The sequence below is a fragment of the Microchirus variegatus genome (genome assembly GCF_963457635.1).
Source record: "Microchirus variegatus genome assembly, chromosome: 6".
NCBI lineage: Eukaryota > Metazoa > Chordata > Actinopteri > Pleuronectiformes > Soleidae > Microchirus > Microchirus variegatus.
Window position 1 is genome coordinate 1,671,382 of NC_139807.1, and position 18,280 is coordinate 1,689,661.

The 18,280-nt window shown below is 41.2% G+C and overlaps 1 protein-coding gene across 1 annotated transcript in view; it reads left to right on the forward strand.

Moving 5' to 3' along the window:
- Positions 1-4,778: 4,778 nt before the first annotated feature.
- The window catches only part of kdrl (kinase insert domain receptor like), a gene marked incomplete at its 5' end in the record, with an annotated part of 50,060 nt that continues 36,558 nt past the window's right edge, over positions 4,779-18,280 (forward strand). Inside the window, 4 exons of the mRNA XM_083891384.1 lie at positions 4,779-4,836; positions 13,668-13,761; positions 15,760-15,971; positions 17,128-17,258. Coding sequence (XP_083747510.1) covers positions 4,779-4,836; positions 13,668-13,761; positions 15,760-15,971; positions 17,128-17,258 — 495 coding nt within the window. The remainder of the gene's footprint in view (positions 4,837-13,667; positions 13,762-15,759; positions 15,972-17,127; positions 17,259-18,280) is intronic.

An 18,280-nucleotide genomic window follows, 5' to 3' on the forward strand; every position in this document is an offset into this window, starting at 1 on the left:
GCATTGTTGTCGTATACGCGGTTTCTTGCAAACCTCACCTTCCTTGTGCATTGAGAAAGTTGCTAACTTTCTCATCAGAAAGGAATTATAGCATGTGTGTAACATTATTCCAATGTGCGTCAAAGTGCTGCACCTCTTACAGTTGATTGCAAAATTCACATATTAAGAAATCTGGGGATTTAGTTGGACATTTTAAGGTAAGAGCACTTCTGGACTCGTATGAGGCTGGAAAGTGATGATGTTTGGATTTGAAATATAATGATAATTCAGTTTATTTATAGGCACCTTTCAGGACACCGTACACAATATACATACAGTGCAAATATCAAATAAAAGATGAGAATAAGTATATGAAATGAAGAGGTGAGTGTCTCATGACGTGGTAAGTTGTACCATGTAGAAACACAGTCAATGAAAACTTCAAGGCCCTTTCTTTACAAGTATATCCTGTAATGTAAAATCATGGTCATGTTCAACCTTTAAAAATACATTTTAAAGGTTGTAGTACCTTAAAGGGACACTTGAGTAAAAGTACAACAGTCACTTTTTTATACAATATTACTTAAGTAAACGTCTTAAAGTATATGACATTTACTTTACTTAAGTATCAAATGTAATTCTCTGATACAAAATGTACTATACAAAAGTATTAGAAGTAAAAGAATGAGGGGAAAAAAGTGAGGAGCTAGGACATGGTAGGTCAGTCGTAGGACAAGTTGTCTTTTAACTAGAAGGTTGTGGGTTCAATTCCTGGCTCTGCTGGTCTATATGTGTCCTTGAGCAAAGTCATATGCTCCCCGAGACCTATGTTCCCAGAGTCCTATGCCCCCCGGGTCCTATGTTCCCCGGGTCCTATGCTCCCCGGGTCCTATGTTCCCCGGGTCCTATGCTCCCCGGGTCCTATGTTCCCCGGGACCTATGTTCCCAGAGTCCTATGCTCCCCGGGTCCTATGTTCCCCGGGTCCTATGTTCCCCGAGTCCTATGTTCCCCGGGTCCTATGCTCCCCGAGACCTACGTTCCCAGAGTCCTATGTTCCCCGGGTCCTATGTTCCCCTAATCCTATGTTCCCCGAATCCTATGCTCCCCGGGTCCTATGTTCCATATGTGACCGTGGACCCCGCTGTTCACCCAAAGGGAACATAGGACCCTTTTTCTAAAAAAAAAAAAGGGTCCTATGTTCCCCGGTCACATACAAAGCTGGGAAGAGACGACATTTTTGGAGAAAACCAGGGAACATAGAACCCTTTTAAAAAAATAAATAAAAAAAAGTCCCATGCTCCCCTCGGGGAACATGGGACCCGGGGAACATTGGTACGACCCCATTCTGGGCTAGTGTAGTAGTTAGTGTGCTAGCTAGCACTTGCCTTTGCAGCAAGACCCTGCTTTGCCACTTGGTCGGAACAAGAGCTTTGCATGTTCGTTGTGTGTGTGTTTCCTCCCACAGTCCAAAAACATACAGTTTTAGGGATCAGGACTCTCTAAATTGACCGTAGGTGTGAGTGTGAGTGAACGCCCTGAGACCCAGGAGATGCTTTACGTGCCACCGCAAACACGAGTAACTCCCTCGGGTGTTTTCATTCAAAAAGAATGCAAGAAAGCTTGTGTAGTAATAATAGTGGCAGTCTTTGAATTCCTGCGTTCTCAGAGAGTCAGAGAGCAAATTGATTCCCACCACTGGGACGTTACAATCTGTTTCCCATGTTCTTGTGTCATTTCATGCTGCAGAATGATGAAGAGCGCTGCTCACCGCAGCTCGTCACCACACACTTGGCCTCGTCGTTTCCCCCTAAAAAATGGTGTCTCTCTGCCTGCAGTTGTAACGCGTGCAGCAAAGGTGAGGGGCAGGATGTTCATATTTACAGTGGCCTGCAGCGGCAAAGCAATTGTTGTGGTGATGGAAGAAAAACAGTCTGCAGCACATCCACACACTGCAGGGTAACACTGCTGCAGCACAAAAGAGGATTATTTACACTGATATAAAAAGCAGCGTATCCTGTTTCTGGAGTTAAAAATAAATCCAGGTAAATATTTATCCTCTACACTTTTGGGCGTAAAGAGAGAATCAATCTGATACCGTGACACTTGTTTGCTTTTTATTCCTCTTCCTCTTGTGACGAGATAAATGCGGAGTGACCTTTAACCTCAGTTATGCACAAGATTGATTTTATCAGAGGAAACAAACAAAAGGCACAGACTGTGGTTTAATGATCAACCGGGAAATAGGATGCTTAAATCTTTAAATCTGGCATTTATTCACCGATCACATGTCAGTTTGGATTGGATGGGATTCGGGTTGAAAAACATCTCCTTTTTGGAATAAGCTTCAGCACAATATTCATTCTTAAATTGATTAAAAAACGTAATGAAGCGTGACTACGTGACACTGTCGGCGTGTTTGCACCGGCTCTGCTCGCCTCGCCCCGGAAGTTGCGTTTCCTCGTACCAGATACTATTTTTAGTACCAGATACTAGTTTTAGCACCTGCTCCGGCGTGGTTCCAGGCTAGCTGAGTAGGTAACTATGCGCGACGTCGTCAGACTGCCGGCCACTGATTGGTCAGAGAGAGTCGTCGTAGGAAGAGGCGTCCGACGCAAGAATCGAGCCGAACAATGCCGAACTGTAGATCAGTTAAAAAGACTTAACAATCCTTAAAAATGTGGATTAATCTCTAACAATTGTCTAAAAAATGTCTAAAATCTCAATATTCAACAGTGGAGTCTGGTGTATTTCGTGACAGCGCTGCTGATCGGGACAGGTGTATCAGACGGAATCTAACAAATAGATTAGTGCTGGGCACATTAATGCTTTAATGGCAGTTAACGACGTCCACGTTAATGCACATTAAAGCATAATGCGTTTCCATGACGACTGACTGGAAAAAGATGCGCACGACGTGACTCCGGATTGTTAAAATGAGTCTCTAAAGTAACGCTAAACTTTAGAAACAGAGACACACATACGCAGTGCACGGGTACGCTGGTTATTTGTAGCGCTGCTCTTTTTTCGTTTAATACACAGACCGCTCCAGTTCCACTGTAGGCGCGCTAACGCCGCTAAAGGAGCTAACGGAGCTAACTGGTAAACGGTGCCTGGACTCCGCTGCGGCAGCACGTAAACATGACGTCACGCGTGTCATTTTCCGGTCAGTAGTCATGGAAACGCGTCATGAGTTAATGTGTGTTAGCGTTGACGCCATTACTTGCGTTAGCACGTTTGTGTCGATGCAAAACGAAGTCACCGCAGTTTCATGCAGCCGCGCAGTGATGACTCCGCCCACGTTGAGTAGGTATTTTTTTTGCAGTGGAAATGTGAGACCACAGTGGAAAAGGGCCACATCAGAACATTTAAGGACCAGTGTGCACATTTTAGTGACACCTAGGGGTGAAGTTGCCAACTGCAACCCGTTTTCTACCAGCTCTGTAGCAGAGTGAGGTCATGAAAACCAGGGATGGGAATCGGTATCGGTCAAAATGACTGGATTGGATATCGCACGCATAATAATGTAAAATCCTACATAAATCGCATGCTTCACTATGCACCGACCGCAAAAGTACTAAATCAGCATAAGCATTTTAGCCGAGTCATGTTTGGGCTGTTTATTACAATATTTCTATTGTGTCTTTGAAATGTTAACAGCTTCATACGTTCATAAATGGTCTTAAAAGGATTGTATTGGACTGATGTTGGAATATCGGTAGATACTTGAGATTGTGATATCGGTCATTGGACATAAAATAAAGTAGTATTACCTCATCCCTAATGAAAACAAAAACAGTTCTCAGTGTTTTGAAATCATATTTATGTTTCACAGATTCTGCCTTAATTCTAGACTTTTGACAAAATCAATCAATCAATCAATCAATCAATCAATCAATCAATCAATCTGTATTTGTATAGCAAAACATAGTTTGTCTCACGGGACTTCACAAAAACGTGACAATCTCATGCAAAGTGGAGACCTTTGATATGAATGTTGACTTTTAGTTTGAAGAGAACATAACGAGCGTGTACATGATATAAAGTGCTGTTATTGTCTGAATTTTCCGTTTCCACACATGAATCCGATTACAATTTGTCACATTTGATGGCTTGGTTTTTTCCCCCACTTCGTCTAAAACCGCTGTGTGGGATTAACAAACCCACTGTTATCCCTCTGAAGTGGGCTCCTCCGCACGAGTTTCGTCCACCCTCAGAAAGTGACGTCGCATCCTTCCTCCCGTGTTCTCTCCTCCATAATAAAGCGCTCCTCGCGCCGTGGACTGTAAACGCTTCCCAGACGCGAGACATAAGAGGAGGAGGAGAGACTGTGGCCAAAGAGGCGCGCGCGCGTAATAACACACCCAGGAGTTTGATTGATTCAGCTTCAGTCAGAGGAGAAAAAAAAGGAGGAAAAAACATCATTGTTTTCTCTACAATCCTTTTGTTTTTCATTCATTTTCATTTTAAAACTTGGAGCACCTGCCCGGAGCGGACAGCGGTGCAGCCGTTCTCCTCAGCGCCGGCTCAGGTCAGGAGTTGTTGGACAGCAGAGATCTGCTCCCCCCGCGGACTCGTCATGGGATTCAGGAGCTTCGGTGTTCGCGTGTGCACCTGAGGATTCCCCGCTGGATTCACGACAAGAGAAAATACGTGAAATAAGACGCTTTGATTATTAAACTTGAGCCTCGGCAAGAAGAAACTTTAAGTCTACGGAGTTGTGATCGACGCTTTTTTTTTTGTTTGTTTTGTTTTACTTCATTTTGACGCAAACTTTTGGATTTCGGAGTTTTTTGGCACGATGGACATCGTCTCCAAAGTGGCCGTGTTCATGCTGTGTTGTTCATCACTTACAAACGGTAAGAAGTCATTCATTGACCCAGAGTGAAGATAACATTTATTGGCATATTTAATGAAGATAATAAATAATAATAATATGGTCTGTCTATTCTAATACAACCAGCCTCACATTTATGTCATTTTATTTAATTATTACGTATGGATGTGACTGAAAGAAATAGTGGATTTGCACGTTTTATAGTTTCATAGTTTCAGCCTGCACTTCTCCCTTGAGCCACTAGAGGGAGTATTGTCCTGTTGAAGTGGCTGACAGGTTGTGGTGCATGACATAATTAATGAGATTCGTTGATTTCATTGTTGACTTTTTCTTTTCGTTGGTATCACGATTATCTATAATAAGTATATTATATTATATATAATTATTATATTATATATAATATACTTATATTATATAGTATTTCCTTATGAAACGTATGTTTAATCCAGCAGCAATTATCAGTGGGTGGGTGGGCAGGATTAGAAATATTTGAATATATATAAATATAAAAAAAAAAGACAAGTTCCTCCACCTTGTGCCAGGTCTGTGTGCAACTGATAGTTAAATCTTCCACATAGACAGTTCATCCAAACAAAGGAAACACACACACACACACACACACACACACACACAGACCAGCCTATGAAGTTTTGTCTACAGTGTTTTTTTTTACGCTGATTTCCTTCACTGTCCACACACAAAGCGTGGGAAAGACACAAGGAGGAAGCGGATGCAGGCGTAAGAGGCGGCCTGGAATTGTTCTGGCCAGTAAAGGTCATGGAAACGTGACACACGCTACCTGAGCAAAGACTCCTTCCCGAGCTCCTTGTGCCGATGTTGGGCCACGTCAAAGTCTGTGCACGGGACAATGGCCTGAGAGGAAAGGAGGCTATTGTTTCAGCAGAGGCCACACACACACTGCCAGAGCCATTAGTGATTGATCTGGGTGCAGGAGGTTGATTTTTAAAAGACAATCTTTATCAGAAAACGAAAGCGCAGCACACGGCGCGGCTCGGAGTGAGGAAGAGATTTAATGACGTTAATGACTAAGCCTTTTCCGCATGTCACACACAGGGTGTGAGGCAACACTCTTCACTGGAACTGTAAATAATGCCGTAGGTCACGTGTGTCAAACTCAAGGCCCGGGGGCCCAGATGTGGCCCCGCCACGTCATTGTATGTGGCCCCGCGAGTGATTAATTGGTCTTAAAATTCGTGTTAAAATAGGTCTGTGCTGCTTTAAGGCGTGCGTTTGACCATAAACTACATTTCCCACAATGCACGGCGATTGTGTGACGCGCAAAGTGACGGCGCCGCCACTAGATCGCAGTGTATCGTTGTATATGCGTCATGCGACGAGTGAAATTGAATAAGTAATAAATACAGAGAGTTATTTAGCAATATGTTACGGAGTTTACCTTTATTTTACATTATATTTGGTTACATTTAGTTACATTTATTATGTATGACAGATGCAGATGAGTGACTGTATAAGTGTTAGGATATTAAAGGGCAAAAGTCAAATTCTGTCATCACTAGCATCGATACTGTGACGATTATTCCGTGAACTATTTTAAAGATTGATTCGTCTTAGTTTGAGTTTTCTTCTCAATAACTAAAACACAATTTTTCAGCTTCTTAAATATGAATATTTCCCTTGTTTCTTTTGCGTCGTACAACGCATATATAGTCGACATTGATTCTTTCGGACAGCCTCAAACAAAACCTTATGCTTAACCTCCACCATAACCAGTCAAAGCCTCACACAATAACCTGTCATTTCAACATGCGTCAATGTTTCCTGACATTTAAAGGGCAAAGCGAGCGCTCGATAACTGTTTCTCTATGTGATATCTTAAATAAACCTGCTGTAACAGCAGATATTTGCTGACGTGAAATAGTACACTCATAGTGCTAAGTAGAACCACATAAGGTTCTTCAGCTTGTCCTCATACGAGAACCCTTATGGAGAGTTCCACCAAGAACCCTTTTAAAACCCTTTATTCAGGAAAGGGGGTTTTAAAGGGTTCTTTGGATCAAAATGGTTCTTACTGGAACTCCGTACGCGATCGTGCAGTGTATTACCAGACTCCTCTGTTAAATATTGAGATTTTAGACATTTCCTTTGCTAAATGTTGTAGCTTAACGCAAATTTTGCAGGATTGTGAAGTCTTTTTATCTGATCTACAGTTCGGCTTTGTTCGGCTTGTGTTGGACGTCTCGCTCATGCCTCGTCCTGTGATGACAGGAAAGTACAAAAGTATGAAGTATGACATTAACATTTATTTTTTTTGTTTTTGAGAAAAATACATTTTTTTTTCGGTATCGGTATCGGTCAAAATGACTGGATCGGATATCGCACACATAATAATGTCAAATCATTGCATGCTTCACTATGCACAGACCGCAAAAGTACTAAATCAGCAAAAGCATTAGTGTTACCTTTAGTGTTACCAAGAGAAACCCTTTCTTTTCTTTTTCAGAAGCAAATTGTTCCAGGTAGAACCTCAGCCCTTGTAGAAGGACCCTTTTGGAACCCTTATTTCTAAGAGTGTGCGACAAACACAGGTTTTACTAATTGGTTAATTAACTAACTAACTATTAATTAAGGTTCCACTCCACTTTTGTGACGCCAAATACCTGACACTTCAAGCTTTTTGTCCTGGAAAATGTGTTATTTTAAAGCAAAGACTTTGACACGGTACAGTTTTTAAAGCCACTGACCAAAGAACAAATGAAGGCAAGTGATGATTGAACCAGTAATGATCAAATATAGACGACAGGTCTACTCCTGCTTTGAGTTTGTCTCTCTCTCTCTTTGTCAATCACAGATTTCTCCTTCACTTTTCACAACTCTCTCATCGGGAGTTTAATGCGGCGTCTAAATGTGTTTTTGGAGTCAGACGATCATTCCTGACATTTGAGATGAAGTGATAGACGAGAGGTCGGCCCTAGTGCAGACGGGACTCGCTGCTCGTTGGCAGGAAAGTCTCGGTCCACGCAGGCAGCCTCAGAAAAACACGTACAAACACACAGGTTCACACAGCTATAGCTACGCTGCACTGACTCCTTTACCCTAACCTTAACTTAAGAGATAATCCTTTATTCATCGATTAATCGGTTTGAAGCTTTTTTCATGATTAAAACGAGATTTCTGATCGTTTTAGCTTCATAAATGTGAATATTTTCTTGGTTCCTTTGCTTCACATGACAAAGAAATCATTAAAAGTGAACCATTTTGGTTTTTGGACAAAAACAAGACATTTGACTTTACACTGACTTGTAACATTTTCTGACATTTTGTGGAACAAACGATTAATCAAGACAGTAATCGACAGATCGATCGATTATGATCGTAGCTCAGACAGTGTTATAAGACAGTAGACAGTGTTATAATTTGCAGTATTGCACAGGAAATGAGGCAGTTTTGGTGTGGTTGTGTTTTAATGACCAAATCTTAGCCCTAAACTAAAAACCAGTTCATCAGAAATGAAGATTTGCCTCATTCAGACCAGGTTTTGGTCTCCACATCTGTGCTTTATACCAGAAAAGATCCTAAAGAGGCAACAAAAACTCACACACCTGGAGTTGAAAAAAACAAATACAGCCCTTACGCTGGGATATTGCACTTTACAAATTGCTGGGTGTAATCTATTCTTATAGGATCTGCGTTCAGGGACGCAGCATCTGGTCCATACGAGGCACGTCTACTCTGAGCCGGCAATATATTTCCTTTGAATCCTGCATGAGATTTCAATTTCAAGGAGCTTCTATCTGCCCTAGTGCTAATCATACATGATGGAACATGAATCTTCTGTCTTAACCGTGCAGGATGCCTGTGCAGCAGATTCCTGTTTGTCGGCTTCACTCAACTTTATATAACCCATAGAGTGGCCACCCATCATGGCCAGATGTTCCTGTTATTTTGCTGCTTTTTTTTTTTTTTTTTTAAAGAGGAGACTGGGGCATTCTGCCTCTAACTCTCCAAAGGCTAATATAGGGCTAATAAAAAAAAGAGTGCACTGGCCTTAAGTGTTGTCTTAACCCTGCAGTTGGCACAAAGTGGAGAGTCTTCAGCAGAGCTCGGAGTATAACAGGAGACATGAATCACAGCTCAGAGCAGTAGCCACCTCTTATTTTGGCAGGTGATTTTCACCCTTGTTAAGGCTTTCAGTTTGGTGTTGTGTTCTGCCTCCGGAGGTTTGAGTCATTTTGTGAATTTCGTGTCTTGGTTCAACTTCAAAATTTAGTCACAACATGAAACTATTTCAGCCCTGACGTGATGTGGTCACAGTTGACTTGACTTGAGTCACTCTCTCGTTTGGTGAGATGTGACGTAATGTTCTGTGCTGATACTCTCACAGGTACACGAGGCTATAAAGATTATTCATTATTTCGTTCATTATTTGTTTTTCTTAGATGCTAAGATCCGACTATAGGTGACACACAAACGCTGTGCCACCTGCTTTACCATTAGCATAATACCTGGTACTTTACCTGCTCTGGCGAGGTTCCAAGGGAGCCGATACCAATGCGTCATTTATTTTTCTCTTTTTTAAAAAAAAAAAATGTTTCCAGTAAAAAATAGCATTATTCTAAAAAAAAATCCCCCGAATTTTTTTTTCAAAAAAAATATTTTTCTTTCAAAAAAAATATTTTTCTTTCAAAAAAAATATTTTTCTTTCAAAAAAAATATTTTTCTTTCAAAAAAAGTATTTTTCTTTCAAAAAAAGTATTTTTCTCAAAAAAATATTTTTCTCAAAAAAATATTTTTCTCAAAAAAAGTATTTTTCTCAAAAAAAATATTTTTCTCAAAAAAATGTTTTCGATGTATTTTTCTCAAAAACAAACAAAAAAAAATTGGCAACAACATACATTTTTTTTTTTTTATGTCATACTTCGTACTTTTGTACTTTCCTGTCATCACAGGAAGAGGCATGAGCGAGACGTCCAACACAAACCGAACAAAGCCGAACTGTAGGTCAGATAAAAAGACTTCACAATCCTGAAAACTTGCGTTAAGCTATAACATTTAGCAAAGGAAATGTCTAAAATCTCAATATTTAACAGAGGAGTCTGGTGTATTGCGTGACTGCACGATTTTTATCTTCGTATGCTTTTGTATTTCCTGCTTGCTGACCAAACAGTTTGTCCCCGATCGTATGACTTGACATTTCTTCCTCATCAACGAGCCGCGTGTTGTGTTTTCTTTAAAATCTGAAAACTCAAGTTTTTGCAAAAGCAGCTAACGAGACACATCACACACATTTGTTTTCTTTAAAAAAATTAATTTTATATAATTAAATTAAATGACGTTTTACGTCTCCATTGTTGAACTTCTGTCACCATGGTTTCACCACCACCAACACCTGTGACCCTGCACTCTTTTGTCCCAGCAGTGATTTCCCTTCCACCCATTTCATGCACCGAGTTATCACAAATGTGCAGGGACTGAAACGGCCAGGTTTACACAAAGGAGTTGTTTCTGCCGCATTGTTACCTTTGCCTTGAAAGCACACACACACACACACACACACACACACACACACACACACACACACACACACACACACACACACACACACACACACACACACACACACACACAAATGATGGAAAATACTCTCTGTGAAAGAGGAGGGAATTCCGTGCATTATTGCGAGCACTTGAGGGGCCGTGACCTGGAGTTTCCCCATTCACTACAGTCAGGCTGTGCTCATTTCATACAGTAATAGAGGTCTTTATTATTATTTTTATTATTAGTTAACATCAGCAGCAGCAGCAGCGTGTTGTAACAGGCTGCTTAGGAAACACGCTGCCAGCCAGTTTCTGTATTAATGTTGACATGTTACACGTCGTCAGGTTGTTCTTCTCTGGTGAAATCGTAACTCTGTGTGTTAGCAGTCGAAAGATTTAACTGAATCATGGAAAGATGCAACTACACTCTTAGAAATAAGAGTTCCAAAAGGCTCCTTCTACAAGGGCTGAGGTTCTACCTAGAACCATTTGCTTCTGAAAAACCCTTTTCCCGAAGAAAGGGTTTTTCAAGGGTTCTTGGTAACACTAATGGTTCCAGTAAGAACCATTTTGATCCAAAGAACCCTTTAAAACCCCTTTTTCGGATAAAGGGTTTTAAAAGGGTTCTTGGAGCTAAAAAGGGTTCTCCTATGAGGACAAGCCGAAGAACCTTATATGGTTCCACTTAGCACTTTTATTTCTAAGAGTGTATACCCTTCAAAAGTTTGGACTCACCTATACAATTCTTTGTTGTTTTCCATTAAAAGTCAGACTTTTATTCATCAAAACAGTTGCAAAATGAATAGAAAATATAGTCAAGACATTGACAAGATTAGAAATAATGATTTTTATTCAAAATATAAGGGTTTTCAAGGGTTTTCTAATCATCCAATAGTCTTCTAACACCATTAGCAAACACAATGTACCATTAGAACAGTGGAAATGGGCCTCTATACACCTATGTACATATTCCATTAAAAACCAGACGTTTGCAGCTAGAATAGTCGTTTACCACATTAACAATGTATAGAGTGTGTTTATGATTCATTTAATGTTATATTGATTGGAAAAAAAGTGCTTTTCCTTCAAAAAATAAGGACATTTCTAAGTGAGCCCAAACTTTTGAACTGTAGTATTATGGATGACATGATGTTTAGCCTAGCATAGCTGTTTCATTATCTCACGTCACACCAAATTCTAATAAATCCAATTTGTGTAAATCCTGGAGGTGGAATCTTTGTTTTTCTGGCTGCTAATGAACCTAAAAGTTTTCCAAACGTCTGTTTCCCTTCATCATCACTGAGGACAAGGACGCGCGTACGCTAATATCAGCCGCCTCGGCCCTACAGTGTGTCAGTAATCAGGTTTAACGCCGTGCCACTGGCTCCAGCAGACCCCCCCGTCAGCGCTTCTGAGAAAGTCGCCTCGGCCTGGTTCTCTCCCTCGGCCTCAGTTAGTTTCATGCCTGTCCTCTCTTTAATGGCTCTTAATTAGAACCAGCCCCCGAGGCTCTTTGAACCAACACAATAAGCACAATTTTTGGCATTTTTCAGGCGATCTGCTGGAGGAATGCAGCGCACAGCTGTTGCGGGGGTTTGGGGGGGGGGGGGGTGTTAGGAGGCTCGCTGGGGTCAGCGTTGGGCAGACACTGGGGCAAGTGGAAGCGTAAAGACACAGCCATGGGGGTGTATTGTTTTTTCTTCCCTCTCTTTTAGTGGGCTGCTGGAGGGGGGGGGGGGCTGCTGATTCATCCATCTGTAGTGAGTTTGTGAGAATGATGAGAGGGAAAATCTGCCAGTTTTTAAGGGATGAGCAGACTGTCGGTAGAGATGAAACCTTTCATCCATTATTAATGAAGTGTTTTTCACGATTAAAACAAGATTTCGGATTTTTTCAGCTTCTTAAATGTGAATATTTTCTTTGTTTCTTTGCTCCACATAAGCAAGAAATCATTAAAACTGCATCATTTTTGGTTTGTGGACAAAAACGTTCTAAAACATCATAATTTCCAGGTTTGACAAACACTGGTCAACGGTTTTTAACATTTTCTGACATTTTATGGACCAAACGATTAGGTGTTGTTATCGTGCAGTCGTGCTGGTCAAAGAAACGGCACGTTAAACGTTCATAAATCAGTCCTTTCCGACGTGATAAACTGTCTTTTTTATTTTGCCACTTGTGTGTAATTGTTCCCAATGGTCGCACTCTACGTGATTCATTATTGACCACGTTTTTCGGCTATTTGCTTAAATGATGTTTGCTGTCAGTGAGGCCACAGTCCAGGGTCGAAGGCGGGGGTTTGATCGCCGGCTTCTCTGCTCGACATGCTGATAATGTGCAAGATACTTGTTAAAGTTAAGGCTGAACGATTTGGAATAAAATATCGCGTGATTTTTGAGGGGGTTAATGTGCATAAAAACTCTTGAAATTTGGCACGGAGGTCAGGTCGGTGAAAAATGCGATAGTGGAATAGGGCGCAAACCCTTTTCTAGCCCCACGGCTCTATAGCGCCCCCAGAAGTCGGGTCATGGTCAGAGAAAAGTCATCGGATCAGGATGAAATTTGGTGAGTGTGTCAGGCTTAGTCCAAAGTATTTTAAAGGAATCTTTGACGCAAGAGAAAGTGGCCAAAATTGCGTAAAAAGCTAATTTCTTAAATTTTTTGTTTGTTGGCCAAAGTTGGCCATTTTGGAAAATCAATTTGAACAAACTCGTCCTAGCACGTTGGAGCTAGCCGCGTCAAACTCGCTCCACATGTTTTCGACAAGTTAATGATTAAAAGTTGTCAAAGGATTTTCTCTACGTCAGCCGTCCGACAAAGTTGACATTAAAATGACACGCAAACGACTTTAAAATTCCACTTTTTGAAAGCTTTAACGCCCTACGAGCGGTCCCGGTTATTATTATTGTTATTATCATTACTAACTTTATTGCAGAGCAATGGTTTTCTTTTTAATCACAACATGAAAGTGTGCGAGCCAACAGTTTCCCCGCTGAATAACCTCTGGACAATAAAACAATAATGCTGTAATACATTGTGAGGAAGTCAGTATTGAGTGCCACTGCCAGCGCTGGCACCGTCAGCTCTTTCTTAGCACAGCAGCTGTTCTGAATAATGTGGTGTGTGTGTGTGTGTGTTTCTCTTTTCCGCTCTCTCGCTCTCTTTCTCTGTGTGTGTGTTTGTAAATGCAGGTGTACTCATTTATGTGTGTGTGTGTTTCTGTAGAATTACACCATTGTTTTTGCTGGCTTTGTGCTACAAATCAAGGTTTTCCCTGAAGTGTGTGATATGTACTTCACATTTACTCTGTGCATTTGTGTGTTTGTGCTACGAACAGGGCGATTGGTGGAGAAAGAGGTCATGCCGAAGATCCTGCCCTCCAAGAATCCCCTCGTTTTGCATCGTGGAAACTCGTTAATCCTCACGTGCAGGTAGGTAACACAACATTAGGCTATATATTAGACTACGACGCAATGAAACCAGGTGGTGAATGATATAAATTCTTAATTATTGTGACAAAGGAAAGTCTCTGTGACAGTTTTACAGACAAGACTTTTGTTCTCACACACCACAGCCATTAAAGTTCACCCCTGGTCTCAGTGCATATCAGAACAGTCAGCAGGGGAAATAAATGCCTGCTTCTTTGGACACTTTGGTGGCTTGCATCATTTCTGCAGGCCCCGCGAGGAATGCTAAGGAATCCGCGTCTATCTAATGTCACGATTCCCCTACAAGGTCATGCGCTCGAGACGCTAAACTGTCGTGCTGTGATTGTCGCTGGATAAGAGGGAGGCGGAGGTCGCTTGACCCAGAATCCTGCAAAAGCAAAGCAAAGGCAGCGGTATGCAAAACACGCTGCACGCACGCTCCTGTGGGATCTCTTTAATGAAAAAGTTTTTTTTTGTTTTTTTTTAAATAGACGCTTGCGTGGAAAGAATGTGTCGGGCCGAGCCACGTCATTCAAGAGAATCCGCGTTTTTTTTTCCCATGTGAAAGCTGGAGTTATCGTTGCAGACTCGAGATTAACTCAAAGTAAACTGAAACTGGATGTCGGGCCAGCAGAGTCCCGAGGGGAGCGGCAGCTGCTGTCACCTTGAACTCCAACAATCCTGTGAGGTCATTGTCGGCTACGGCACATTTTCCTTCAGACGTTATGCAGTGTTTACATTAAAAAAGGCTTGATTTATCGACTTAGGAGGAAATGATGAATCATAATTAAATGTTATGACAAAGTCTTTGGAGTCCGGCACGGTTCAAATCTGCCATTTTGAAGTCTTGAGATTCATGATTTGACCACCATTAGTCCACGCCATCATCATCACCTATTAGACTGTCAATCACGCTGTTGCCCGCTCACATGGTGCCCATCTGTTTTTCTCTAAATGTGGACTTAATTCACTAAATTGACATCATCTGTTATTGAAGAAGACGTGAGGCCACACTGAGACCGTTTCATTCTTCAGGAGAAAAAAAAAACCTGAAGTGCACTGATGTTTTAAATCAAGCGACGACGGAGGATCATTCACAAATGAACAAGGATCCGTTGAAAATATTGGCATATCTCTTAAGGAATAATTTTAATGAATTTTTGAAATTCAGGAAATGATCCATTTGCCCTGATGCACTTTGACAGTGAGCTGACTTTCGTCAAAAAAAAAAAAAGTATCTCGGAATGACTTGAAATTTACCATCATAATAGTCGGCATCGCCCTGAACAAGGATCTGTTGAAAATATTTGCATATCTCTTAAGGAATAATTTTAATGAATTTTTGAAATTCAGGAAATGATCCATTTGCCCTGATGCACTTTGACAGTGAGCTGACTTTCTTAAAAAAAAAAAAAAGTATCTCGGAATGACTTGAAATTTACCATCATAATAGTCGGCATCGCCCTGAACAAGGATCTGTTGAAAATATTAGCAAATCTCGTACGGAATAATTCTGATGAATTCTTGAAATTGAGGAAATTATCCATTTGCCCTGATGCACTTTGACAGTGCTGAATTTATTCAAAATAACAAAAAGTATCTTGAAATGACTTGAAATGTTCTATAATAATACTCAGCATCATCCTGAACAAAGAGCCATTGGAAATATTTGCAAACCTCTTAAGGAATAGTTTTGATGATTTTTTGAAATTGAGGAAATGATCCACAACAGGGATTTAGGCGATGAACAGCGGTTTTCTCTACTAACAAGTCTAGGAAATTACACATAAAACTGTGTTTTATTATCATTATTTTTTAGTATTTAAAAAATAGTATCAGGTGTGTGTTATATGTGTCAAGTGTATATGCTGTTTATATTTAGTTTAAAAGTGCCCTATCTGCAAAAGAACGTTGTGTCATTGTGCATTTTGTCTCTCGCCTAAGTTAAACCGCATGAAGCAAACATTAAATATCTTCCTCTTCCTCTCTGTTCTCTGTCAGAGGTCACGACCGCCTGCACTGGACACTTGGCAACGCCAAGCGATCCATTTCATCGGAGGACGTGAAGGTGGAACCGTGCGAACCGAAGCACCACTCGCACTGCAGCAGACTGACGGTGACGCAGCTGAGCGGCAGCGACACGGGGACGTACAGCTGTAATTACTCCACAGACGGCTCCAACAACGCCACCTCCACCTACGTCTACGTCAGAGGTGAGGAAAAAACATCTCACACGATGGCCTTTCTTTGTTTATCCGAGCAGTGAGGGAAGCAGAAAGGGAACGAGAAAACAGAAAGCCATCATGACGACTGTCAGAAAAGGACACTGTTTTTCTTCAAATTTGAATATGAAGGAAAGACGATGACGTTACTCATTCTTTAAATGCAGGATGCTGACTAAAATGTGCTGACAGTTCGGCTTAAGTGCCTCGGTTTCTTTTCGGAGAGAGTCAGACAGAGACAGGAAGTGGTTTCTTTGGTTCCTCCGGGTTCTTGCGGAGGTGGAAGGTTGAGCGTGATTGCACAGGAAGCCCCTGGTCATTGACTGTGAATTCCGGGTCCCCTGCTACTGTTTTTCCTACGTTTTTTTCCTGATGCATCAGACGGCACCGGTTACTGTTACACCGCTATTACCGCCAACACACACAAATACGTTTGTCAGCAAGATTACGCAAAAAGTAATAAAGTTAAATGGATTTCACATGGAGGGATCCAGAGAAGAATCCACCCACAACTTTCAGGAAATAGGTTTTTGCAACTGTTTTACAGTGAATACCCTCCGTGTTCAATGGTAAGTATTAGTCTTAAAAAAGTGCTGCAGACAGAGAAGTGAACTCCCTCTAAAGTGCACTTTGTTTGCACTTTGTTCTCTTGCTGCCTCGTGACTCTGGTTCTCGCTCAGCCAAAGCTACGAGGCGTCCCCGCTGTGGCCTGTGTTTAGTCTCACACTCTCTTTTCAAAGCCGTTCAGATGTTTATTAGATCATTTTCCGTGCTTACTTTTGAAATAATAGATTCTTTATCGCACCACTACTGCTTGACCTCACACCGAACGCACAAGACTATTTGTGCAGCCGCGAAATTCCCACAGCCGGCTGCCCACGAGGAGCTCACGGCAGCGTGATCCGTGCCTCGCCGCTTTGTTCCGCTGCGATGAAATTGGTTCTTTATGTCATTTCTCGTGCTCTCACATTTGCCCTGATTCAATTGCACCGCTGTGGCGTAGTTCTTTCACCTCTGTTGGCTGTAAATGCGCCGCAGAACGCAGACATCCCAGAGGACGCAACGCAACGAGGCCACATCTGCTTTGAAACACAAATTCTGTTTATTTTTCTTCTTTTGAGAGTTGGTTTTTTTTTTGTCCATACAGATCCAGGACAACCTTTCGTGGAGCCTAGTTTTCCGATACCGGAAGCTCTGCTCATCTACAGGCATCAGACAAGCCTCACAGTTCCGTGTCGGACGACCTTTCCTGATGCTGTCGTAACGCTGCGCCCAGCGGTAAGGACGAGTTACGTTACACACTCTGTCATCGATGAGGAAGCTGCAAGTCTGAGTTGATTCATTTATCATTTCAGTGAAACATATTGATATTGGAGTTCATTGAAATGCACTTTCGTACCGTTGGTGTAACAAACTATCCTTAATGATGGCTTATTGCTTGGTAATACACTACCGTTCAAATATATACTATACTTGTTTTTGTGTTTTCCATTAAAAGTCAGACTTTTATTCATGGAAAGAGTTGCAAAATTAATAGAAAATATAGTCAAGACATTGACAAGATTAGAAATAATGATTTTTATTCAAAATACAATGGTTTTCAAGGGTTTTCTAGTCATCCAATAGCCTTCTAACGTGATTAACAAACACAATTTTCCATTAGAACACTGGAGAGATGAGTTCTGGAAATTGGCCTCTACACGCCTATAAATAAGGGTTCCAAAAGGGTCCTTCTACAAGGGCTGAGGTTCTACCTGGAACCATTTGCTTCTGAAAAACCCTTTCCCAAAGAAAGGATTTTTTAAGGGTTCTTGGTAACACTAATGGTTCCAGTAAGAACCATTTTGATCCAGAGAACCCTTTAAAACCCATTTCCTGAATATAGGGTTTTAAAAGGGTTCTTGGTGGAACCTTTATAAAAAGGTTCTTCCTGGAGCCAAAAAGGGTTCTCCAATGAGGACAAGCGGAAGAACCTTATATGGTTCTACTTAGCACTTTTATTTCTAAGAGTGTATACACTATATGTACATATTCCATTAAAAAACTGACGTTTGCAGCTAGAATAGTCTTTTACCACATGTATAGAGTGTATTTCTGGTTCATTTAATGTTATATTCATTGAAAAAAAAGAGCTTTTCCTTCAAAAATAAGGACATTTCTAAGTGACCCTAAGTGATCTCAGTAAATGTCTGTATGTTATTTGATTCCACACACAGAAAAACATTCCTCCACGCTGTTATTTATACCACAGCAGGGTATCTTTTACTTGTCCTCTGGGGAAAAAACAGAGGTGTTTCCAC